The sequence below is a fragment of the Xyrauchen texanus genome, chromosome 26 (genome assembly GCF_025860055.1).
Source record: "Xyrauchen texanus isolate HMW12.3.18 chromosome 26, RBS_HiC_50CHRs, whole genome shotgun sequence".
Taxonomy (NCBI): Eukaryota; Metazoa; Chordata; class Actinopteri; order Cypriniformes; family Catostomidae; genus Xyrauchen; species Xyrauchen texanus.
The window spans coordinates 6,844,437-6,871,572 of NC_068301.1; the positions used below are offsets into that span (position 1 = coordinate 6,844,437).

The 27,136-nt window shown below is 38.4% G+C and overlaps 1 protein-coding gene across 2 annotated transcripts in view; it reads right to left on the reverse strand.

Moving 5' to 3' along the window:
- Positions 1-2,489: 2,489 nt before the first annotated feature.
- Positions 2,490-27,136, reverse strand: part of LOC127619844 (ETS domain-containing transcription factor ERF-like) — a 47,478-nt gene continuing 22,831 nt past the window's right edge. The window contains exons 2-5 of one of the 2 annotated variants that reach the window (XM_052092860.1): positions 11,469-11,688; positions 7,713-7,828; positions 6,661-7,592; positions 2,490-6,135 (exon numbers count right to left, since the gene is read on the reverse strand). In XM_052092860.1, the coding sequence (XP_051948820.1) occupies positions 5,578-6,135; positions 6,661-7,592; positions 7,713-7,828; positions 11,469-11,688 (1,826 nt within the window). In that variant the 3' untranslated portion in view covers positions 2,490-5,577. Of the gene's footprint in view, positions 6,136-6,660; positions 7,593-7,712; positions 7,829-11,468; positions 11,704-27,136 lie in introns of both variants that reach the window. The other variant, XM_052092859.1, reaches the window with a different exon arrangement.

Below are 27,136 nucleotides of genomic sequence, written 5' to 3' on the forward strand. Positions count from 1 at the left end.
TTTGACATTTTTTGACATATTGACTTCAAAGAGCAAATATGTAGCAGGGTGTATCAAATGTCATCGGATTATAAGACAAAAACAACTAAAAACTAGCAAAGTGCACAGAGCTCGCAGTTTACATGTTCGCTCCTCACATGGCATCACGTGACTCAGAATTCATGATTTTATGCTTTAATGGCACTGGGATCAAATATTGCCGTTTTAATGGGTTTCAATGGGGACATTTTTGTCCTTAAGGTCCTGAGTGCATAATATCAATAAACTGACCCGATGCTACTTAGGATTTTCCATAGCTGAGCTTAAAGGAGTATTCCAGGTTCAACACAAGTTAAGCTAAATTGACAGCATTTGTGGCATAATATTGATTGCCACAATAATGTATTTTGGGGCAGTGGTGGCTCAGTGGTTGAGGCTCAGGGTTACTGACCAGAAGGTTGAGGGTTCAAGCCCCAGCACCACCAAGATGCCGCTGTTGGGCCCTTGAGCAAGGCACTTAACTCCAGGTTGCTCCAGGGGGATTGTCCCTGTAATAAGTGCACTGTAAGTCGCTTTGGATAAAAGCGTCTGCCAAATGCATAAATGTAAATGTATTTTGACTTTCCCACAACTATTCTTTAAAAAAGCAAAATTGTTAAAGTGAGGCACTTACAATGGAAGTGAATGGAGTCAATCCATAAACATTTAAGTACTCACTGTTTCAAAAGTATAGCCCCAAGACTCAAACAATATGCCTGTTAACATGATTTTAGTGTGATAAAATCACTTACTAACCTTTTCTGTGTAACGTTACTGACCTGTTTCAGTGACGTCACTTTTCCCCCACAGCCGCCATATTTGTGACCATCAGTGGAAGGAAACAATGGCGGTCAATGGAAAACACCTGCCAACCGATATCAAGAAAAATCTCACAATGCTTTTGGTCCATGCAAAGTCCTAGGAAAGGTGTATCCAGATCTGAGGTCTGCACAAATATTGTCAAATTTGACATTCGGGTACATTTAAATATATTTGATCCAGTTATTCTCTCCGTACGCCAGCGAATCTGATTTGTAACAGATACCAGCGTGAACTTCTCTCATTCAGAAGTTACACTTGACTGTGTGTTGTTTTCTGCTCTGATTTGGTCAAAATATTACAAAACGTCTAAGATGAATATAAAAGCTGCCTTTAACTCATGAAGAATACACAGAAAGAAGAATATTATTGTATTACAATAATACGTTTACATTGTAGTCTGGTGATATGAATATGCTTCATGATCTAATGACGTGTTGTTTATTGACTAACATTAATATACACTATATATTTACATTATTGTGCTTTTTATTCATAACAACGTGTTGCAATTATCACATACCTTTATACAGTCTGGGTGTTATGAATAACATCATCCTAGTCCAGGTCAATAGCCAATTTTACATCTTTGTTGTCTTGACAATGTAATGTCAAACAAACCCTAAAAGCACTGTAAAAATGATGATGGCTCAAATAATACATGAGTTTTAACAGAAGAATTAATGCAAGAGCTTTTACAAAATGATAAGCTTCACATCTCTGCCTTTAACCCTCCAAAAATTGGCCCCATTGATTTCCATTGTAACCTCAATTATTCCTTTAAGAAGGGACGATTATGCCACAAATGCTGTCGATTGAGCTTAACTTGTACTGAACCTAAATAAAGTCCAAAACGATATGATGCATAAAAGCTTTCTTCTTTATTTTTATCAACACAACGTATTTTAGTAATCTCAATTTTAGTTTTAGCCAAAAATAACACGGTTGACAGTAATAGTCAATAAATCTGTGGCAATTTGGTAGGCTACTGGCTGCACAATTAATCAAAAATAAATAAAATAAATCAAAAATTATAGCTGTCACAATTATATAATTCTGAAAAGTGTCAATTACAACATTTAATTCCTATTTGCATCAACATTTTCCATTTATAATTTTTTGGGGGGCTGTTGAGAGCATGAATGAGGCAAATCTGACACGTTTAAATGAGTCTAAATGCATATCAGTAATTCTCACTATTTCAAAATATGAATAACACTTTGTTTTTCATTCAATTAAAATATTAAAAGCAATTCTGGAACATTGTTCTCAAGTTGTTTTTGATGCATAGCTTACTTAATATGGCATGCAACTACCCCACATAACAGAAGTATTTTAATGTAAATTATATAAATCAAAATTAATAATCAAAGGAAATAATCAGCAATTAGGATTTTTGCCATAATCGTGCAGACCTAACAGGCAGTTAAGTGTCAAACAATACAGTTGTAAATACAGTTAACTGTTTAGCAGGGTACATTTTTGTTGAGTAGTGTGTCAGGAGTTACAAAAGTGTACTGCGGTCATGCCATGGTACATCGATTATAATAGACGGTAATGCCACTGTTGTGTATGATGATCATATTCATACATCATGGCATTTACATGGTACTCATGGCTACTTTAAAGAAAACCACGGTATTATTATGGGACACTGCATACACAAGAAAAATAAATAAACAATTACCGTGGTACATGTCTACTTGCTCATTGTAATACCATAGTAAACCTTTTGAGGCTTAAAATATTTAATGTAGTGACAATGTAGAAACATTATCAGTTTCTTTAAGCGTTTATTTCTGCCGTTTTGCAAATGCATTTCAACTGATTGCAATTTGGGATACAGACTCAATTACAAATGGAGCTCAGCACGGGTGAGTTTAGGAAACAGACAGATGCAAATTAAAGGACAAGACCACTTGATCCACTTTTACCTGTTTTAATGAACCCTGATTACAGTTTTAATTACAAGAGCAAAAGAAACCTCAAGAGAAACTATAGTATATATGGTTGCTTGTGATGTCAAATTTCATCTCTCTTTACAAGTGTTACATAACGCTGAGATGAAAAGAAGAGCGAAGCACAAACGAGACCTTTTGAACACATTAAAGAAATAATTGTCTTTTTCTTACATCATCCCCAAAAATGGACATAATAAAATAAAAATAATGTGATAGTATAATGTCATCCCCTCCCTTTTCACCTAGTTTTCTAAAATACAACTAAAAACCAGCATTAATACAAAGCCAGAGCACTTTTATACTGTGGAATCAAAGAGGGTAGAGGAGTACACTTTTGTTAAAATGGCATCTTGTGGCTAAAATTCAGATATGGGGTACAAAAAAAAAAATCCAGCAATAATATAAATGGGAATATAAACAAAATTATAATAAAACAGCACTGTTTATATTTAAAAGACAAGAAGAAAAAAATATTTTCTAACAAATATAAGGCAGCTGTCAGTTGAAAGACCGGTTAAAGGCCGTAAAATGAAGAAAAAAGTACAAAAAAAAAAAAAGAGGAAAAGGAACAGACAAAAAAAACAAAAACTGTGGAGTGTACCACGTCCTAAATTTCCTCTGATGAGGGTGAAGTCTCTGCTTTTCCTCTTTCTTCAATTTAAACCGTTTAGAACCGTTGAAGAGGTCCCCTTTTTCAAGGACATGGTCATAACATTATTCAAGAACACGACATCACTGTTTACTAGGATATCCTTACATTTAGCTACAAAAGAAGCTGGTTGTGATCAAATGACATTGACATGCGCAAGTTCGAGTGCTCCAAATAGTGATATATCGTGATCATGTTAGATAAAACACGGTCTCCTAACACTGTAGAGAGACCGAGAAAAAATGCACAAATGCGACAGGATGTGTGCGCGATCTGAGTGAGCAAACTATACATGTAGACCTTATAAGGTCAAGGACAGCTGTGCCATTGAAGGATCTCAATGATTGGTCAGTAATGTTTAGCTTTGTTTAGAACAACACTTTTCATTCACAGTAAATCACTGTAGGGCCCTGAAACTAAACTCTGCTTACATAGATTTTCATATAGAAAATATATTACCTTCAGAAATATAGCTCATATCCAAACCTGCATTTTGAGTTGCTGTTTTTTTTATCAAATATATACCACTATCTTGCAATAATGTGAGACAATATATGGACTCTAATGCAATTTTATTTAGGAAAGTTTCTTTTCAGGTAAAAAAACTAAGGCATAATAGCAGTGTTTGAGGTCATGTTTCTAAGGCCTCTCCTGTGTGTGAGCTTATATATATTGTGGTTAAAGCAACTCAACTTATTTAAAAGCATTGGGGAGTCAAGTCTTTCGTTTGCACATAAAAAGGCACATTTTTTTGTTCTTTAAAAGGCTTCATATTCAAAGATGACCTATTTAATAGAAGGGTATATATATATGGTGAGGTATGCCTGAGATCTTCGCTTAAATAATGGAGTCTCTTTTTTTACAAAACACTGGTGTATGGGATTTTAAAAATGGTTTTAGTAAGAATTACAACTTTTAAACTAAAACCATACGTTCACACCAACACATTCATATCTTTTTAAGCACCTGCACCCACTTATATGATGCCCCCCTGTTCCTTATACTTATCCCAATTCATGGGTTAAAAATGCATTATAAAAAAAATAAATAACATCAAGAGCTGGAAAAGTAATAATCATATGCAATCCATAATTTGTCTTTCAGCTGGTTGTCATGTAGATGGACTATTGTATATAAAACAAATCCCCATTATATAGACACGTGTAAGATAGGTTAAGAGGTTGTTGAGTGGTCCCATAAGCAGAGGCAGGCTGAACTTGCTGAACAACTTGGAAATCTGGTGTCTTGGTTGGACACTATGGCAGTGAAGGCAGCATTTCAATTGCAGCACTCAAGCTTTAACCACTCTGAAGGCAGTGACACGACACAAAGGTCCTGATTTGAGAACAAAAGGCAAGGTGGTTATGTGAAAGTTTTGGTCGGGGACTTGAATCTTGGTGAGCGATGAATAAAAATAGCATGTTGCCTGGAGAAGAGCGTCCGTATTCAGTAAGTTTGAGAACTATGATCGAGTTTGAAGGGTGTGCCAAAACATCCTCCTGCACTTCTCACTTTACCCAAGAGTGTCTGCTAAAAAGGAGATAATGTCCACAGGACTGTGACCCCAAATTCCATGGGGATGAATAACAAGGGGAAAACAAGATGTATAGGAGACCAATTTATAATTACAATCACATATCACAACATATTTTACAGGTGTGCATCAACATTACACTTCTGTAATCTCTTGAATTTGGGAATCAATCAAGTTGATTCCAACCAAAATCGAATCAAAAATGGATACCTTCCAAGGGCTGCTGCTGGGGAAAAAGCTTCCAAGTTTGTACAGACTTAAACTTGGGATGATGAAGATCTACACAGCAATCAATAAGAAAGGAGTTCGGTAACGGAGGGGCTCTGGCTAAACTTGGGGGAGGGGCCCTGTTACTTGATATTCATAAGAGAAAACGTAAGTATTGCTAATTCTTAGTGTCGCAACACTTTGAGGCGAACCTTTGTGTATAGTTGTTTGAATGTTAGTTTGGGCTTCCTAGTCCAATGGACATGAGCAGTTGCATGGTTGGATGGGTCTGCGTGTAAATTCTGTGGGCTATTTGAGAGCATGGTGCAGCAGTCACCTTAAGAAGGACAGCTCTGTGTATGTACATTTATCTGTTTGACCACGTTGCTTCAGCAAACATTGTTTTCTAAAGACAACTGTGCTGTCGCTCGCTGCAGCTCAGAGCTCACCCTCCTCTGGCCTGTCCCAAGGGGTGCAACCACACTTTCTGGACTCTTCCGGTCTCCATTTTTCTCCCTCAGTTTAGGCTCTGCATCCTGGGTAAGCTCTTCCTTCTCAGCCCTACTCTTCTTGTCCTCGGCCTCTTCAGCTCCTGCCTCCATTCGCTGGTCTTCGCTCCAGCGACGTTTAAAGCGCAGCTTGAGGGGAATGCAGCGTGTACCTCCAGGACTGATGGGAGCGCCCAGGCCCAAGTTAAGCTCCCTAGGTTCCACTTTAAGACCTAGAAGAGTTGGGCCAAATCCAGCGGTAGGGGCAGCTGGAGTCTTGAAGACATCTTCCTCGAGATCGTCATCATCGGTCATTCGATCGTGGTTTGGTGGATGGACGGGGCCACCATTGGAATGGGGAGGGGAAAAGACATCACACTCGTCATCTTCATGCTCCTCCTCGCTGATGTCAGTGACCTCAACTTCTTCCTCTGACTCCATGTCTGAGATGGGCTCAACCTAAAGATGGAGAAAAAAAAGGAGAGTTACAGGCAATTGCATTTTTCAATGTTACTTCACTTTTTTAACCAGCTATAAAAGAGGGTTGAGCAATAAAATTAGCATTTATTCATTTAGTAATTGCTTTTACTCAAAGCAACTGACAAGTAGTACAACACTTTTGATTAATCATGAGGAGACTGTAATGTTAAAAGTGCACTGATAGAGCCCCGTCAATGATGCACTGATGCTTAATCAGTTTAAACTCAAGTTTCAACAAATCAGAGGAAGCTGGGGGTGAATCACAAGTGTATTAAGTGCTTACATTATATGGACAATGTTATCTGGGATTTATTACATTTATAAATCTACTTCACTCAATCCTGTTATGCCCTGTCTAGCTATTTCTGAATGCAAAAACCTGTCTTGTGTGAATGAGCCCTTTGAGTTCATTTTAAAAGTTAAGCCAAGCGGAGTGCAAAGTACAGTAAATTTAAGTGATCACCATCAAAACTATAGCAGAACTACAAATGAAAGAAAACCCACCTTTATCTTTGGTGGTCCTGCTGGGGTTGAGTTCATCATTCCAGATGAGGCTGAAGTTGACCCACGCCCAGAAGCAGAACCAGGCTCATCACTGTATAAGAAGGATGCAGCCAAACCTCCAGAGTTTTCTACAGCAGAGGATGGCCCTTCTCTTTGTTTGCGGCCTAGAGGTGGTGGCTGTAATTTAAACTTGAAAGTAGATAGATGAGGCTCCTCAGCCTGATGGTGCAAAGGGTGACTTGGGAGGTGTGTGCCTATGCCTGCCGGCCCGCCAAGCCCCTTGTCTAGGCGCTGGGGATGGGGAATGATGATGCTGGGGTAGTGCAGGAATGCGCGGGGACTCAGATGATAATTGTAGACACTCTGAGTGTGAGCTTGCAGGTAGCGCTTCATGTCTTCTGGATTGAACGAGAAGTGGGACCCCAACATGGGTGACAGGGATGGGGAAGGTGTGTAGGGCATGTGAGATGTGGGGGTCATTGAGAGACCTGGAGAAAGAGCAGGAGCCAACAAGCCTCCAGGGCCTGGGAGAGGGGACACTGGGAAGGGGGACAAGGGTTCGTGGTGTACCCTGTGAGGAGGCGCATGGGGCCCGCTCCTGGGCAGGCCGGTTAGGTTGGGTGGTGTGCCATAGACGCGGAACAGTGAGTCATGGGACAGGCGTGGGTGGAGAAGGTTTCTGAAGGCCCGGTCACTTGAGCGGTCATCGCCGGCAGCTATGCCTGTTTCCTCCAGCTCAGAGTTGGTAGAGGTGCCATCGCTGCAGTCTGAGACAGAGCCACGTGCCATACGTCGAGTCACGCCACTGAAGACACCTGGACTGCGAAGTTCTTCACTGGGAGAGAGTATGTCTGATGGCGTGGATGGAGGGAATCGGAAATGAGTGCTAATACCAGATGGTACAGGTGGAGCACTCTGTGGAACACCGGAACCTACAGAAAAAGTGACAAAACTATAATTACAATAAATTGAATACTTAAAAATAAAATGATAAAGAGAACCTATGTTTCACTTTCTATTGAAAGATTGGGTTTTAGAAACAGGGTCTTCACCTGCAGAGCCCATGTCAATGAACGGATAGTTAACCAGCACTAGCTTGTTGAAGTTGAACTTGTAGGTGAATCGCTTCCCTTTGGTCTTGTGCAAAATCCTTTTGTTGTAGTAGTATCTGCAGAAACAGTGTTGGCATGGTTACACGCTTGTGAAAGACTATTTGGAGACACAGTGCATTGAAGGCCATCAATTTGTATGCGTCTGACATTCTTGCACTTGCTAAACTTTACACAAACAATTATCAGTTTTCAGATAATGAAAAAGGTCTATAATGCAACAAAAGCATTGAAAGCAATGTAATACTTTTTCAAAGATGAAGTAAAGGATTTGGCCAATAACATTTCTGTGAGCAGATTCATAACTCCATGTTTATAACCATCTGAAGTTCTGATATTTAAGACAATTCACGAGTTCAGTGTTTTATGTGGTATCTCCAACAGACAAGCAATTTAAGCTTAATTAAGACATCACTGAGGTAGTGGGGGGTGCATGTGCTTCGGCATCATTGTGAAAAGACATTATTTTGATATACTGTGATTTGTAAAATGGAGCACTGAAAGTTTTTAATGACTGCACACTGTTCACAGTTTCAGTGTGGTTGCACAAGCTCAAACGACAGAGTAAAGAGCATATACACATAAAAAAATAAATTACACTCAGACACAAACATGCTGAGGTACACAGAAACACTCTTTAAAGTGCATCTGAACTCGCTTCAAAACAGCACAAAGAGCTCTTATGTGTGTATGTGCCCAAGTGTGGTGTGCAGACATTCGCATACTACGTGCACATGGGGCAGCTTTTAGCACACACAACATCCATCATGGGAGAACCAGTCTGGCCATATGATGGTCTACAAGTGGCATCAGGTTAACAAAATATAACGAAGCAAATTGGAATGGTGTTTGGGTGTAAAGTGTTTTAAGGAACATGTGCAACCTTTTAGATGTAAAAATCGAGCAAAGAGAGCGAGAGAGAATGCCTTCAGACCAATGTGAGGAATACTGATGGTTATGAATCAGCACACTTTTCTAACGTTGCACTTGTTGTGGGGTAAAATCTACGTAACACATTTAACTATGGTAAAGTGTTTTAAACTGACCTGACATTACAAAACAATGTTCTAACTGTATATTATACTGTCTATTTAAACATCTATTCAAAACTGAAATTATACAAAAATATGATTGTGTTACCACATTTATTTAGCATGTGTGCCATGGTAATATCATGGGATTCTTTAAAGGGGCCTTGAACATATGCTTCAGTATCATTGTATATATACAAGTACAATGTTTGCCAGTGTGTTACAAATAGTTTTCATAGCATGGTCTCTCTCTTTTTTTTTTTTGTCTGTTTAATTGTTCAAAAGGTTGAAATCATAAGTCTAACACAATGTTAGAGTTTGGGATTTGTTCAAATCTCTAACTCTATATACAAGCAACGATAATAGTAACAAAAACGGTAAATGCAAAAGGTGGGAGTTTAGGGAATGCAGGCGTTCATATTCTTCGAAAACCTGCAGAGCTTTTAATGTAATTCTGTTAGTCCAAATTCTGTGTGGGCCTACTTATGAAAAATGTTTAACTGATCTGTTCAGTAGTCCTCCAAATTTCACAGAAAGACCAGCTTCAACAAAGCTTGAAAAAGCCAAAGGTCACAAGAATGTGTGCACGCCCTTAGACAAACCGAAAGAGAGAGCGCGTGTCCAAATACAATGCAATATGATGTATTCTTTTTTTTTTTTTGAGCCATTAATGCAGATATTTTTTTTGTCATCTTGAGACGGCCTCTGGTTACAAAGCAGAACAATCACAGCTGTTGTGGTCTGTATTGACACAACATTTTTGAATCAGGCAATGGCATATCCTACGGCCTAGGTTCAACGCAGAAGTATAAAGAAGTCCTTAAAAATTAATACAAACAATTATGTCTTTCAAATGTGCTAAACAGAGGTGACGTCTCAGTGTTTCTGAGAATCGTCCCAATCTCTGCTGTGATACTGAAGAACTGCCTGCTCCACATCTGAACTGTTCATATTTTTGTTCCCTTCTTTTCCCCTCCCTTTTTTCATCCATTGATATGTCCATATCTCTTTGAAAATCTGAAAGAGTTCTCAGAAGTGGAGGATGCACGCTAGCTCTGTAAGTGATGGATGATGAACACAAAGTGGGCTTGATTATTCTGGGATGCTGAGACCAGGTTCAGCCGTTTTGATTGGGCATCCTCAGGTTGCCATGGTGACTGGTCCGAAGAGTTGAATAACAGGAAAAGACTGACAAACAGGCAACTGGGCAGATTGCGAATGACAGACAAGGACAGAAAAAAAAAATCCGTACAAGGCGGCAGGCTAATGAACAGATAAAGATGTTGCTAATGAAAAGATGGCATGCATTATGGTGAGGTGTATGAACGTCAAGTGAAATGAGATATTCAGCAATACTATCAGAGAAAGACTGATTTAGGGGTGTTGCACAAATAGCCCACCTCCACGACCAGTGCTCACAAATGCAGTTCGAGTCTTATGTTCGCATGCTGCTAACATGCAATATGAAGTTAGCGTGTTGCTAAAATATGCTCAATAATCCATACTAGTAATATTTAAAATATTGGGTATTTTTGATTAGCTTTTATATTGATCATTTTCAGTTCCAAATAAAATATTTATAATAGGACTGTGAATTGATTTTTTTAAACAAATTAAATGTGATTAATAAAAGTACATGGCAGATTAAAATAAACAGTAAAATATCATTATAAATATATTTACTTTATATGTCATCATTTAATTATTTAAATATGTACATGCTCAAATGCTCCGTTTTTGAAAATGGAGTTAATTAGACATTTATACAGGTATATCTGATACAAGTAAATATATAAAATGTCATAAAATCAGTGGAAATGCTATAATAAAAGTTCGGCAAAATCTTCTGCCATTTTCCAGGTGACTTTTTTTAATAATAGGATTAAATGGGCAGATTCAGTTTCTCAAAATGATTATTTTCTATGGCTGCCGTTCAGTCTCAATCGCAAACACACAGAGTATATCTCCTGCGGTTTTGCTATTGACACTAGTTCAGGTGACAGTGAGTAAGTGAGCATTTTCAGGTAAGGTAGCTTCAAGTACGGCAGCTTGCCCGTATCTCTCCCACACCTAGCTCACCACTTTGGGGTGAAGTCTTCGTAGTCAAATCTACTCCCATTTTTATAATGCCTGGGACATGCTTCATGCATAATAAATAAGCATGCACTGCTCCACACAATCGGTTTCTGTGGTAGGACGTCCAGTGTGGTCGAGCATGCACCTCCTAGAAATTTATATATGCCAATTTTAGCCACAGGATGTGGGGGAAAAACATTAGTAAAGTTCAACTATTAACTGTCAACTATTAATTGCAGAAATTAAGAGTAAAATTTCACAGCCCTAATTCGACTATGTCGGTCATCTTGGTTTAAGGTTTTCTTACAAAAATATCTAGGATTATCCTATCCGTGAGAGACACATGCAATGCTACCATAAGATTTTGGCCAAAATGAGGTATCCACCTGGAACAGTGAAGGCAGAGTGTTTATGATGCCTATAAATGTTGCCTTGGTAGGCAGTTCACTTGGTTTTGAAATAGAGCCATTACCTTCATACATCCAGCTACTCTACGTACATCTCTCTGCACTGTCAGCAAAGCCATGGCTGATGAAAATGTCAAAGAGCACAAGTACTCTTTTGTGGATTTATTTGCAAAGTTAGACTTTACCTGAGTGCTCGGCTGAGCTTGTCATAATTCATCTGTGGCTTGCACTTGCGGGCACCCCACAGTCGTGCCACCTCGTCCGGGTCTTTGATGACAAACTCTCCATAATCCCCCTGCCAGGCAATGACATCGTGGTACTCCTCCTTCCGCAGCAGCTCAAGAATGAAGTGCCACAGCTGGATCTGTCTGGAACCAGGACTCGACTCTGGCTTGTACGCCCAGTCTGGGAAAGCAAACCCTAGAGATCAGACACAAATATGACTTTGTAATGCATGTCACTATCATAAAATGTTTTGTTTTCTTTATGATTCCTACAATCTTGTCATGACCGTGTTCAATGAGGGTTGAGGTAAGGCTATGTTTTATCATGCTTGTCTTTTCATGAAGAACAAAAGGGTCATGTTACTTCTGTTGCCTCTTTAATAACGAAGCAAACTGTGCAATTTTGAAGATGAAATTAACATATAGTGACAGTTAGGGATGATGTCTGTCAATGAAGTCTGTTGGGCTCATATATATTATACAGTAGGGCAGTAAAAAGGGCTGAGAATCTATTTTTTCACTAAAATGTTACCATAATGTTCTATATAAACTAGGGATGTCCCGATACCACTTTTTCCACTTCCGATCCCGATATCGGAAATCTCAGTATTGGCCGATACCGATCCGATACAGTGTTGTTTTTTTACATAATCAGTTTATAATATTTTTACAGTATTGTGTGGAAATAATTGGGTGTACTCTTTAATAGGCTATGTAAAGATAATTTCAATATAAATGTATAGCTTAAGAAACACTTTATTATTAACTAGCATACTGGCACTCCCCGAGTTCTGATTACACACACCTGCATATCATTAGTGGCTAATCAATGACTGCATAAATAAATACCCCGCGCTCGCTCTCGCTCGCTCTCTCTCTCTCACACACACTCACACTTTCTCACTCTGTGCCTGTTCTCATCGATAGTATTTCTGAGACTCCAGAACTTTCTACTATGTCAATCATGTGTCTTCATTATTGCCTGCATGTATCATAAAATTGTTTTGAGTTATCTCTTTCATCATATCTATACACTGTCTGGATATTACTTACCTGCTGTTTGTCACTCTGCTTAACTGAATTTACTCACAATATTTACATCACTGTTTCAATCCTCTGCTCAATAAACCCTGCTACTGAGTTCATATCTCTGCCTCTCCGTGAGTCTCCCGTGACAGCTTTAACTTTTAAACCCTCACCCTTTTTATTCACAGTTTAATTCGCTTCTTAATTAAATTCTGGTTAAATGCACCTCCAGTGCCTTTCTAAGTCCATATTATAAGTGAACCGAACTGCTGAACATCTACATCTGAGATGTTCGTTTGTAGCACACAAATATTGTGCACGGGTGAAGGCTATAAATAGCCGTGCGCGTGTGTGCAAAAGCACCACTCACTACCGTGCTGAAGCTGCGCGTGCAAGAACATATATGTTTACTTATTAAACACAGCCTATTGCAATTCACAGAGCTATCACGTGGCTTCAAGTGGCTTTGAATAAAATGCACTAGTCATATGAACCGCTTTAATGGTGTTTTAACAGTTCTTTTATGTCATTTTTTAAGCTTGACAGTAACGAACATGACTAACACAGAGTATCGGATTTGGGTCGGGCTCGTCGGACCGATACCCGATCCGTCTAAAAACGTCAGTTTCGATGCGATACCGATCTAGGTGTCGGATCGGGACATCCCTAATATAAACTATATTTAATGCAAGTTTTTCAATTATCCGTTGTTTGAATTTGTTTCTGAAAAAATTTGTTTTAAGAGGGTTTCATTGGGGTTATGAAGTTTCCAGCTTTACCAAATACACGTTCAGAAGCAGTATTAATCTCATAAATAAAATTACAGACAGTGTATTTGATTCAGTCATCAAAGAGTAGCAATTCAACTTAAAACATAACATTGACTACAATATGATGAGAAATTAAAAACACTGCAAGATATAACTAATGCACTAACAATATTTTAGAAAGAGAAACATCTTGTTTGAATAATGTAAATGATTCAGTCATATTATTTTGAGGATTACCCCGTCTGAACTGCGGTTGCTGAAAGAGCTGAACACCGCTAGATGCGTAACCATGTTGTGCAAAACCATAAAGTCTCTAAAAAACTGAAAATGAATACGTCTCTAGCATTCAGAGGGATCAATATATTGCAATTATTTTTCTCACAATATTGCAATGATAATTTAGATCCTTGTATTGATATGTTTTTATTAATATTTGTGCATCTTCATTATTTCAAACAGTTCAATAACATAATAGTTGACCAAAATATACTTCGGTTATCCATGTGCAACTTGCACAGTGTGTGTAACGCAGTTTTTTTTCATCAGCATAGTATGCACGGACTATCCGCAGTGTCTGTATATGCGCCTTGAGTTATACCAGTTGTAGTGTGCTTATGTTTCAAACTGTACGTGGTCAGTATAGTATACTTCAAAAGGTTAAGCACTAGATCCCACATTAAACATAACACACACAGAAAACTAAGTACCCTGGCTTTTACTGGACAAAAATAATTATTATACAATTATGGTCTCTTAGCCTATATCAAGCCATGACATGTATTGTGATAGTTCACCGATTCCCAGCACTAGAATTCCTAGTCCCTGAATTTTGATAAAATATTGCATGCAACCCGGCTTAGAGGTACAGTACGACCAGTTTAGCTTCTAGTCACGTCTGAGAACACACGTCCTAAATAACTCATCAGAATGCCAAGGTGTCTATTAAACAAATTTCAATTCAGAATCCTTGAGGTAGTAGTCAAAACAACACTCACATAATCACAGGAGTGTGCATGGTCTATAATTCTAGACTCAACTTCAACCAAAAAAGAAAAGCCGAAGATTTCTGGAGTTGAGACAAAAACATGGCAATGACTTTGAGGGTCTTCTGTCTCATTACTAAAACTGTTTGTGCTTTGGAAATGGCAAAAAATATTAACATCTGACAGATGATTTCACAACATTCTAAGTGACATAACTTATCCATGCACAATGCTGAGTCAATGTGAGATCTAGAGTCATGACAACTATGGGACTGCTGAAAGCTCTTTTATTAAATTGACAATCCGAGCGAAAGCAAAAAGCTGAGACTATAGAAAGCTCTTTGAAATGATAAACGTAAAAAAGAAAGAGACTGTAGAAAGTAGCATTGGGCTGAACGATTATAACATTTGAAAGCATAATATGACCTCTCCCTCCCTCCCTCTCTCCCTCTCTCTCTCCTCTCTCTCTCCCTCTCTCTCTCCCTCTCTCTCTCTCTCTCTCTCTCTCTCTCTCTCAGCTTAGTCATCCAGGGGTTGAGGGAGTAAGGCAAGTATGTGAGTGCAAGTCTAGAATGATTTTCAAACCACAAGGGCTGATTTTTAATTAAAGAAAAATTGTTAGGAATACGTAGACCTGTTCTGTAGTGCGTTCTGAAGTGCATGTAAACAGGGTCACATGCACAGAAAAAAAAAAGAAATATGAGAGAAATATTGAAAATATTTGCCGTAAGGTTCAAGAAAGAGTAAGGCATGCCTTTTGACTTCAGTACCTGCTGAAGTAAAAAAATGCAAAAATAGAAAAAAATACAAACTCTAAAAATGATTGTATTAAAAGTTTTTTTTAGTTACCCCAAAATTAGAAATGATAAAATGTCCATTTAGTAAAGAGAAAAGAAAAAAAAAGAAAAAATAAATAAATAAATCACAGCGCAATTTGTGTTCCATTCTGCATAACACGGCGGCCCATTCGGTCCGTTTTGCGGCCGACCCACCCCTGGCTCGGTTCTTTCAATGGCCAGTCCGCCCCTGATCGGGCCAAAGGTGCGTCGGCCCACCGGGAAAATGCCATGTAACAATCAAGAGAGGTGGGGAACAAAATTATATTTCAAAGTATTGCAATGTTCATATTAGGGATGGGCACGAGTACTCGGACGTGGCAGCAATGAAAACAATGGTCAATAGTGATCACGCACGATGTGACAATCTACTTAATCCGAAATCTACTGACAATTACCTGACAACTAAACACAAATGTGTTAAAGAGGGAGCTTATTTTTCATTTTGAGATTTTTTGCGTATTGACTTTGAGGGGTACATTGATTATCAGAGACTTCTCATGGCAAACAAACTGATACAACACTGCAATGCTATCGTTACAATAATCAAAACAAAGAGTGTGTAATTAACCGTGAAAACCTGTCTCTGTAAAACATTTTCTGAACATGCTTTATTATCATTTAAATGTAAGAACTTTGACTCTCTAATGGATATTATTTAATAAAAGTGAATGATTGTCACTGACTAAATCTCCCTGCCCTACGTGACGTAACACACACCTGCATCTCAATGAAGTTAATGAAGATCTCCGTTCAAGTTTCCAAGTTAGATATCTGATATAAAGTGTCATTTTGTTGCACTTTCCTCAGTTGAAAGGTGGAAATTCAGACTATCCAAGTTTAATGGAACACTTCACGAATCACAGCAACAACAATACAGTGCATTGCGGCTTTCCTCACAAGAGTGAACATTTGGACACACACACACACACACACACACACACACACACGGCAAGTGTGCCAGTGTATATCAGGCGAGTGTTTCAAAAAACTAGACAGAGCGCAGTTAAATGGAACACAATGCAGCATCTTTCAGAGTTGGACAGCGAATGACAAAATATGATGCATTATATTTTGATTATGCAATCTTTTGTACATTTTGTAAAATACTATTTTATAGCAGCCTATAATAATAAATAGACGATACACTGGAACAACAAGACGTAATGCAGCACTCAAAGACGTTTGTCAGACGTTATAATATATACAGTTATGAACATGTAATCGACCCTCGAGTACACGACGAGTAATTAGTCAGAGTAATCCAGTAGACAAAACGGCCAAAATGCCCATCCCTAGTTCATGTTGCGATATTTTACAGCACAATGCTGTATCAAGATTTTTAGATACATTTTTCAAAACACATAGTTCACCCAAAAAGCCTCAGCCAACATTCAGTACTCAACTTTTTCTTGTGTTATACCCAAGAAAGTTGGGTATAAGTTGAGGTTAGGGCAGAGATTTTCTGGTAAATACTGATCGTCATTATTGTACTAATAATGACTCTTAAAATGCCAAGATCATTCTTTTATTTTTACCATAAAATTTACTTCAGTTTTGGTTGTGTTAATTATTATATCTGTCAAATACACTCACCTAAAGGATTATTAGGAACACCATACTAATACTGTGTTTGACCCCCTTTCGCCTTCAGAACTGCCTTAATTCTACGTGGCATTGATTCAACAAGGTGCTGAAAGCATTCTTTAGAAATGTTGGCCCATATTGATAGGATAGCATCTTGCAGTTGATGGAGATTTGTGGGATGCACATCCAGGGCACGAAGCTCCCGTTCCACCACATCCCAAAGATGCTCTATTGGGTTGAGATCTGGTGACTGTGGGGGCCATTTTAATACAGTGAACTCATTGTCATGTTCAAGAAACCAATTTGAAATGATTCAAGCTTTGTGACATGATGCATTATCCTGCTGGAAGTAGCCATCAGAGGATGGGTACATGGTGTCCCTAAAGGGATGGACATGGTCAGAAACAATGCTCAGGTAGGCCGTGGCATTTAAACGATGCCCGATTGGCACTAAGGGGCCTAAAGTGTGCCAAGAAAACATCCCCCACACCATTATACCACCACCACCAGCCTGCACAGTGGTAACAAGGCATGATGGATCCATGTTCTCATTCTGTTTACGCCAAATTCTGACTCTACCATCTGAATGTCTCAACAGAAATCGAGACTCATCAGACCAGGCAACATTTTTCCAGTCTTCAACTGTCCAATTTTGGTGAGCTCTTGCAAATTGTAGCCTCTTTTTCCTATTTGTAGTGGAGATGAGTGGTACCCGGTGGGGTCTTCTGCTGTTGTAGCCCATCCGCCTCAAGGTTGTGCGTGTTGTGGCTTCACAAATGCTTTGCAGCATACCTCGGTTGTAACGAGTGGTTATTTCAGGCAAAGTTGCTCTTCTATCAGCTTGAATCAGTCGGCCCATTCTCCTCTGACCTCTAGCATCAACAAGGCATTTTCGCCCACAGGACTGCCGCATACTGGATGTTTTTCCCTTTTCACACCATTCTTTGTAAACCCTAGAAATGGTTGTGCGTGAAAATCCCAGTAACGGAGCAGATTGTGAAATACTCAGACTGGCCCGTCTGGCACCAACAACCATGCCACGCTCAAAATTGCTTAAATCACCTTTCTTTCCCATTCTGACATTCAGTTTGGAGTTCAGGAGGTTGTCTTGACCAGGACCACACCCCTAAATGCATTGAAGCAACTGCCATGTGATTGGTTGATTAGATAATTGCATTAATGAGAAATTGAACAGGTGTTCCTAATAATCCTTTAGGTGAGTGTATATAGCATTTGAACTACATTGTTTGGGGCCTATTCATTTTTAACATTAATATTTTCATAAATGTACCAAGTTAAAAGGTTCCCTGTATAATTTACAGCATTAGCTGATAGATAATGTTTTGCTTGAATGGACATTTTAACTGAAATATATCCAAATAAATCAGAATCAAAAAATATTGTATTAAAATCGAGTTAACGGCAGAATTAGAATTTTTGGGCGAACTATCCCTTTGTATGCAAAGTCAACTAAGCCATATGTAGGTTGATTCTGTGAAAAGTGTATATAATGTGGTGCTTATTTTTTTTTGGTTGGACAAACTGTTTCTGTTTGTCCAACCAATTCTAATAAAAAATAGAATTATTAAAAGTTGTGTAAAAATTCTATGACACTAGCATAACCAAACACGGTTTAAAAAATGTAATTCCGTTTGGTGTCGCAGAAATTATGCATTTAATATTTAAAAGTTTTGCAGGAACTTTGAGGGAAAAAAAAGACTTCAAAAATCCACACTCCCAAAGATTTCAGCCTGTCATTTTGACCTCTCTTCCAGCAAAGTTTGTAGAACACAACTTCAAAAACACCCCTGATCCTCAAGTTACATGCTAAACATTTCCCAGCCTTCATCCTTTCATGCCTACTTTACTGAGGCACGTCACACTAAACAGATCATACATGTTTAGTTGAGTGTTTGTGGGACCAGACCTCCACCAAGAGAGTGGGCATACAGAAACAAAGCTTCCTACTGCGTGTGCGTGTCAGAGCTGACTCACAGCGTATACGTGAGTGTTTGTCATTCAGCATTCACAAAGTGCTCCTTTTCCCTCTGCTCTCATCCATTCGTTCATTGGGTCCCTGCCTCCCACACAATCTCCTAGCAACAAGACATTTTAGCTCTATAAATACACAAAGCTGAGAAAAAAAATGAACTTAATTAATCAATTAAATAAATCATATGGAAAACTTGTGAACTATTAAAAAGGTGCACAGATTGGAGTAGTGATGTGTTTGAGTGCATGTTCAGATTCTCCTTTTACACCGAAATGGACAAATAATCCAATTAAAAGTGTGATATGTCCTAGTGTGATTATTAAAACACAAATGGGTGTGATTTAATTAAATAAATGTGTTGTAAATGTACTGCGTGCTGCAAAGATCATGTGTGAAGCAGCTCATAAGCTGAAAACACCACATTTTATGAGCATTGCGAGATGTGCTTATTGTATTACAGGACAGAGCACTCATTTAATGTGACGCGTACAGCGCCTGTAGCCTATACACTCACAGACCACTTTATTATGAACACTATGGTCCTAATTAATGGTCGACATTAGGGCTGCATGATTAAAGCAAAAATCATAATTGTTGATTATTTCTCTTGATATTGTTATCGCGATTATTAATGTTGCTTAAAATGTTTAATTACCGTGACGTCACAAAGCAAGCAACCATGTGGTTCTTCAGAGTAGCAGACTTCAATGGTGGATATGAGCTGTGCTCCAGTTTCTTTTAAGCATCTTTTAAGCATTATAATGTATATTGTAATATAAAAGTTCACCCAAAAAGAAAAAAGAAAATTTGAAATCTACTGTACCAGCTGCGTGGCAATCTTATTAGAGCAGACGCAATAACAATGATGGTGATTCCTGAAATATGCTATTTATGCCATTCTTTATGTTGGCTACACCTCCAAAACATACTTAGAACAGTTAAGCTGAATTATTTTATTGCCATTTTGTACAAATCAAATTCACATTGGCCTAATTATTAACATGAAAAAACAAAACTTATTACATTTTATATAACTGTACACAGAAATCGAGCAACGTGACAAACTCTACCATTTCAATGACTGCGGTCACTCACTGCAGGTTTACACTGTTTTAGATCTCAGTGACGCTCCGCAAAATGTTCTGCACTCTTGCAAATGCTTTCATTAAAAACATCAGCATAACAACTAGTTTTGTTGTATTGCTCATTTGCAGTGTATTTAACATCTATGTTCAAAGCGAGCGGTGCAATATGCAATGAAGTGGTTTTTGCTCTTGTTCTACAGCTTCTTTCCAAGTGTCAGAAGATGTTTCTTTAGTATTCATTAACGTGTGCCGCGCGAACAGAGCAAGAACATAAAGCAAGCATCTGGGCATTCAGATGGTATAAAACTTGGGCATTAGGATCAGTTGTCATTACAGATAGGACAGAGGACTAATCTAAGCGGCTCTGATTGGCCATTGCCGTTTACTTCCTCAACATTGTAATCGTCAGTTTTCACAATTATATAATCTTGGCAGCCGTAATTGCAATTAGTTTTTCGATTAATTGTGCAGCCCTAGTCGACGTGTTCTTCTATTGTTGTAGCCCATCCGCCTCAAGATTCAACGTATTGTGCATCCTGACATACTATCCTCCTCACTACAGTAGTACAGAGTGATTATCAGAGTTATCGTAACCTCTCTGTCAGCTCAAAACCTGTCTAGCCATTCTCCGTTGACCTCTCTCATCAACAAGGCATTCCCATCCACAGAACTGCCACTCACTGGATGTTTTTTGTTTCCCCCCATCATTCGGAGTAAACTCTAGACACAAATCTAGAGTTGTGCATGAAAATCACAGGAGATACTAAAAACAGCCCGTCTACAATTTAAATCAGAGATCAAATTTTTTACCCATTCTGATGTTGATGTGAACATTAACTAAAGCTTCTGACCTGATTTAATGCACTGCACTGCTTCCAAACGCTTGTCTGATTAGATAAATCGCATGAATAAGTAGGTGTACAGGTATTTCTAAAAGTGCTCCGTGTGTGTGTGTGTGTGTGTATAAACGTTCGTCACAATCACAAAACCAGAACGTCACAAAAGTTGGATTCAAAATAAAAGCTTGATGTGTGAAATGTAAGAAAGTGACAGAAATGTATCACTAGTGTAATTAATGTTTTTATGATTATTATGTTGAACCTATATTTCACAAGCAAGAGTGCTGTTGTACTGAATAGATGTTTTCATTTATAATATGATGCTCTGTTGTGCAGCACTTTAATTGACAAAAATAAGACAAATGTTGTTTTAGATTATGTTGTGAGGATCTTTACTAAAGCATTGTAGTAAAATAGTTTTGTTGAAAAGTAACTTTTTATTTGATGAAAAATTTGATTCATTTGAGTCGACACAATTTTGATGATGAAATTGAAAAACTTTAACATGGGATTTTTACATAGGTGGTATCAAAATTGGTATCTAGAAACATGAATTGTTACTGGTATTGGTACAGACTACAAAAATTTTGGTATCATGGCATCAAGAGATCATTTCTATAAAGAAAAGAAAAAGAGTGAGAAATTCACAATTGGCAATACAGTAATGATCAACAGGTTGACATTCTTGGAGAAAAAGAAAAGTAGTTGCCTGTGCAAAACTCACCACCACAATGCTCGAGTCAAGAGCTAGTAGGGTTGTGACAGGGGTTGTCGACTAATCGATTAGTGGGATCGACTACTAACATTAATATTTTTTGTGGTGATCGTTTTAATGGGAGATGCAATTCTCAAAATAATTGAGACGCAACTTTAGAGTGTTTTTGCGTGATAAGCTTATGCATGATGAACTTCTTCACTGTGAATAACATTTAGCACAGTAAAACACTCAAGAAGTCTCTCTTTAATACTTAAAATTTTGTCTTGTGCGCTATTGTTAGAGCAAAGTGCCGCATCAACAATACATTTCAAGACGTTCACAGTCAGTTGTTAAGTTGTGGTAGGGGGACCCCACACCCAGGCTAAAAATCAGACTCTGGGGAGGGCTGAGAAATGTCTTTACAAGAAACCGCTTTGAAGTACTTTCAAACAAACCAGTATGCCATAAGACCCTTTTTTTTACATTAGCCCACAAGCCCACAAGACAACATAGCTAGTCCACACAAACACTCAATCAAAAGCGCAATAACACCTATAACAGGCACGTCCCCCGGTGTCTGAGGGTTCTGTTGGGACTGCCGTTACTCTGATGGTAACTGTCACTAATGGCTATGGAGTCAGGAGACCACCTGACAAAACCCTCGCTTGACAGGGCCCTGTACACACACATGCAAAAACAATATGATACAAGGCTTACATGATCCCACCTGTACAAACTGTTCTAACACGTATAAACAAACAGGCTGACGTACATCTAACCAAATGTTACCCAAGGAACGGTGCATTTCAGACACAGGAAATTGGAAGGACGACAGTAATACATTAACAGTTCTTTGTAAGGTTCTGCCAAATACCCTGTACGTAAAGGGTCTAAAAACAGTGGCCATTGCCATTGTGTCCATTTGCGATTTGTGTTCAGCTGTAAAAAACACTTTTTTTATGGTGATACTATGACGCAAGAACGAAAAAGAAAACAAAAACACCATTTTGCATCTCTGGTCTGTATTTAAAGGCTCAGAAATGTTTAGGGCCCTCACACTCATTCTCTCTTTCTTCATCCCCTACTTCCCTCCCTTCCTCCTATTCTTTGTGGACTCTATATTTAGGCAGAGGAAAAGGTCGTTCTCCATCTACTAATGATTATGGCGACTGGGGAAAAAAAGGAGTGTGTGCCAGTGTGAATGTGTGCAGGATAATACAAAGAACCACGAACTGCACCGCTGCCTAAACGTTCCACTTACAATCTGCAGGAAAATGTCACACTGCCTTACAGAGCGGTGAAAACACCTGACGATGATACAGACACATTGAAGTCCATCTGGGTACATGTGGCAGTTTGTTGCATTACTCTGTCCGCATAGAATGAGTCAGCGTTGTTTTGCTTGAATGCATGTATTTGGGCTATTGAGAACACCCCCGATGAAAACTAAAATAAATCCCTGCAACTGAAAGTCTGGTTCTCTCAATATGGAATCATGTATCCCACCTTTTTATTTGTGTTAAGACGTTGGGTGTGCAATACCTTGGGTCTGCTTGCCGGAGATAACAGAGATGAACAAATAATCAGTGACTAATGATCATACAATAGTGGAAAAATGGTGTGACTTCACAGATAGAACAGAACAATATAATGAATATTTAAAATATATTCTATATGATTTATTAAAGCAATAATCACACAAGCAAGAGTGCTGTAAGGCACTTAGTGGCGCGAGTGTGATATTGCTTTTATTCAACAGTTACACGAAGTAAATAAAAACATTTGAAAAAACGAACAGAAATGACTCAAATGAACGTTGTCTATTCAACTGGCTCATAACACATAAAAATGGTCTTTTGTCACCACCTAAAATCTTTAATGTCATAGGGATATATGAAAAGATATATATTACTGCTTTTAACACGTGTTGCTCTCACATGATTGACACGAGCACAAATGGAGTGATACAAACAGTAAAGTAAACTGTTCTGGGACATACTTTTTTACTATTTTTTGCATCTTGTTTAAACATTTTAAATATACAGGGCTACAATGGCTTGGTTAAAATTATATAACAATTATCAGTACTTTAAGATCAAGATATTTATTGAATATCGTCAAAAGGATGAATATAGGTCTATATTTACATTTTTAGCTATATCACCCAACCCTATCAACCAATATGACAAGTGTACAAAAACTGAGAAAAGATAAGCAAACAGCAGAAAACAGAATAGGGTGAACATTGGACGAGAGACAGACAGAGAGAGGGAGAGTATGTGTAGAGAGTGAGTCGACCAGAAGAGAATAAACACACAGGTTGAGAGGAGAGGATCAAAGGGTCGGACAGTCATCACTACCAGCCTGCAGCCCTGACATGATCCCGGCCATGCACTCTTGCATAACATGACATTTGTGTGTGCGTGTGAGCACACAACAAATTCATGTCGCCTCTTGCCAGCCCTGACAGTAAAGGTGTTCAGGGTTGTTGCCCCAAGGGCTGGGTGCTTTTTCAAATTTTTCCGATTAATTTGAATTTGGGATTTGATGAGAATTTTTATTTTTTTTTCAATCAAGATTTTGCAAAAAATATTGCAAACGCTAAACTTAGATACATTGTAAATCCACCAAAGGCTGAATATGAAGAGAACAATAATTAATAGTACTTGGCTTAATGCCGCACCCGATTTGATAAGCTGCACATGTGTGATGAGCTTTAAATGAACGTGACAAGTTATCAACATAGAGACTGATATAAAAGACAGCAGTAATATTCCCAGTAAGATTGTACACTGTGTGATTGCAGCTCAGTTTCGTCCATCACACAGGTATGCACCAGTTTAACACCATATCTGGCCTCGGCATGCATGCTGATGAACTGACTCCTTTCCTTTATTTAACCCATAAAAAAGCATTAGTTACATAACCATTATGGGCGCTTAATTTCAAATCATGGAGAGGCTGTATATGGGAGAATCAAACATCTGCCCTTATTTTACCTGGGAGTATTGGTGGTGTAGTGGGCTAAAGCACTTAACTGTTAATCAGAAGGACACTGGTTCGATCCCCACAGCCACCACCAATGTGTCTTTGAGCAAGGCACTTAACTCCAGGTTGCTCTGGGGGATTGTCCCTGTAATAAGTGCACTTTAAGTCGTATTGGATAAAAGCGTCTGCCAAATGCATAAAAGTAAATGTAATTTTGACATGATGATTCAGATAGATCATTAATTATTGCTTTGTTCTGTGACGCGTTTCAAGTGTACTACATCTATAGCCAACATTTGGCAAGTGATCATTTTGACAAACTTTGCTAGTTAAATTGCAATGATAAATAATTTAATATTGCTGCGCTGCTCAGTGCGCACCGCTAGAGGGCGCATATCTATCTGTATGGGTTATACACCAGGACCAGGACGATCTAAAGTTTTGACACCTTTCATATCTTGGCGCTCCATCATTAGCCATAATACAGCACATTAGACAAGAAAAGGCAGAAATAGCAAAAATGCTTTGTGTATCAGCTGTATGATGAATAGACACACAGGGTCGGAAATAAACGGGGGATCAGGGCAAAAATGCCCCCTAAATTCAAAATATAGGGGCAAAAAAATGCCCCCACAAAGAGTTGTTTTTGTTTTATTAATAAAATCTGATAAAAGGAATAGTTCGAAATATATACGTTGCAATCTTCACTGAACATAATTGGTTTCGCGTCATCTGTTGTGCAGAGTCAGTGGTGGATGCTCGTGCCATAAATGCGCACAAATGGGCACTCGCTTCTTACACTCCGCAGCAGTTACATGTCGTGCTCATGTGCTAAATTACTAAACTGTTCGGTCCTTTTATTCAAAATATACAGGCTTCAGAGTTATACACAGGAGTTCGGAATGTCATACTATCCATATTACCTCTGCCATGTTTGTCTATGGGAGAAATAGTAGCAGGAGGAAGGTAGTATGCCATTTCGAACTCCACTGTCCTAGTAAGTAACACTTTCACTCCCTGGGCTATAGCCTACTTGCCTGCCCATTGGTACATCTCACTTATACATCTCCGTTTGAAAAGCTTCCTCACCTGCTAGAAGCCAAAAGTGTGGGAGGGATGGATGTTTTTTTATTTATTAAGTTAATCAGGTCTGAGAGAACATAAAATATAAATGTATCCAAGTGCTACAATGCAGTTAATAATAATATTAACAAAAATAAAATCTGGATAAATAGCCTTGATATGAAATAAAAAATTATTAAGGATACAATATACATTTTACATTAACCACACTGTGTAGGAATCATATTTCTGACTAATGTTCATTGTGAAATGTTTATTTTTGCATTGTTTTATTCAATTGGCATAAAGGAGTTGCAAAGTTTTTTAAGCTCCTCATTCCAAATCTGGAGAAATGCTGTCATCTCCTTTTATGTCAGTGCATCAGTTTTGTAAGCCATGTTAATTTAATAGTCAAATTATTTGGAAATATGGGCATGAGAAAAAAGATTTTGTGTCAGTAACAATGTACATTATGCAATGTTCAGATCATGCAATTATGTCATTTTATAAGGTTAGAACAGAATTTGTTTTGCCTTTGTAAAGGTAAAAAAAAAAATGCCCCTGGAAATCAAGTATTAACCCTTAATGAAATAGTTGATTTCTGACCCTGGTTCCATCTGACCTATACAGTAATTGAGAAAAGTAGCCCTCCGTGAGATTTAAGTGAGTTTGTTGTAAAATTTCGGATGTTTCAGTGTTATGAGTTTTATTCCCCCAAAAGTCTGTAAGTCTATATATACACTTTAGCTTTTTTACATTTACTGTGCAGTGGGTAAGGACAATTAAAATGTTTATTAGACAAGAGTTACCAAATTACTCACACATGTTATTCACGTTTGAACCAAGACAAGTTTCAAAGTGGCTGGGTAAGACTGATTGGTGAATCTATGCAGATTTTTTATTTCATTTTATTAATATTTATTAATTTAAAAACCATCACATTTAAAAAAAGAAGAAAAGAAAAACGAAACAACGTTGTGCATGTGTGGTTTACACATTTATGGATAGTAAAATACATTTAACTGCATTTAAAACCTGTACAACTGCACAATGTAATTTACCTGATAGAAAAGGTTTCTAAGCATTATGTTTTTCCCAACTTAGGTAGACGCCGCTATCCCAATAGTATGAAAATAACGCAATCAGCAACCCACACCAGTAGTGTATGTTATAGTCATAATACAGATAATCTGTCTCCTTGATCTAAAGTGCTAGATATTCCACACTTAAAACAGGTGTTTTGGGAACACTTTAACCCAAATACATGAGAAATGAGAGCAAAAGCGATCAAGTGAATGATTATGTTTGCAAGAGAGTTATCCAAGTCTCTAGGTCATTTGGCCACCCATGTCACACCTTGAGGGTATTTCCCACCCAAGCAGACAGTGAAGAGCGCCTTGTGTCCTGAAAACCATCGTCACTAGCTACGTCTAAAACTTTCTCAGCTGTGGCTCCATAAGCTAAACATCTAGTAGCTGTTATTTTCATGTCTACAATCTTCATGTCAACACCAGCGAGACCAAAAACTCAGTTACCGGCACACGGTGGTGGAGACAGTGCTCCAGATGTCCGGGACGCCACAGTGCGACGGCCAGCTCTGCCCAGACAGAAACCAGACGTGTCACAGGGGAGTTCCTCGTAGGGATATGATTAAATCAACCATAAACGGTCAGGCAGGGCGCGTTTCTGGGCCAATTTTCCTGCTATGTGAAGACTGCCGAGCATGAGGAACAGCCTGCAACGGCTGCCTGCCAAACAATCCT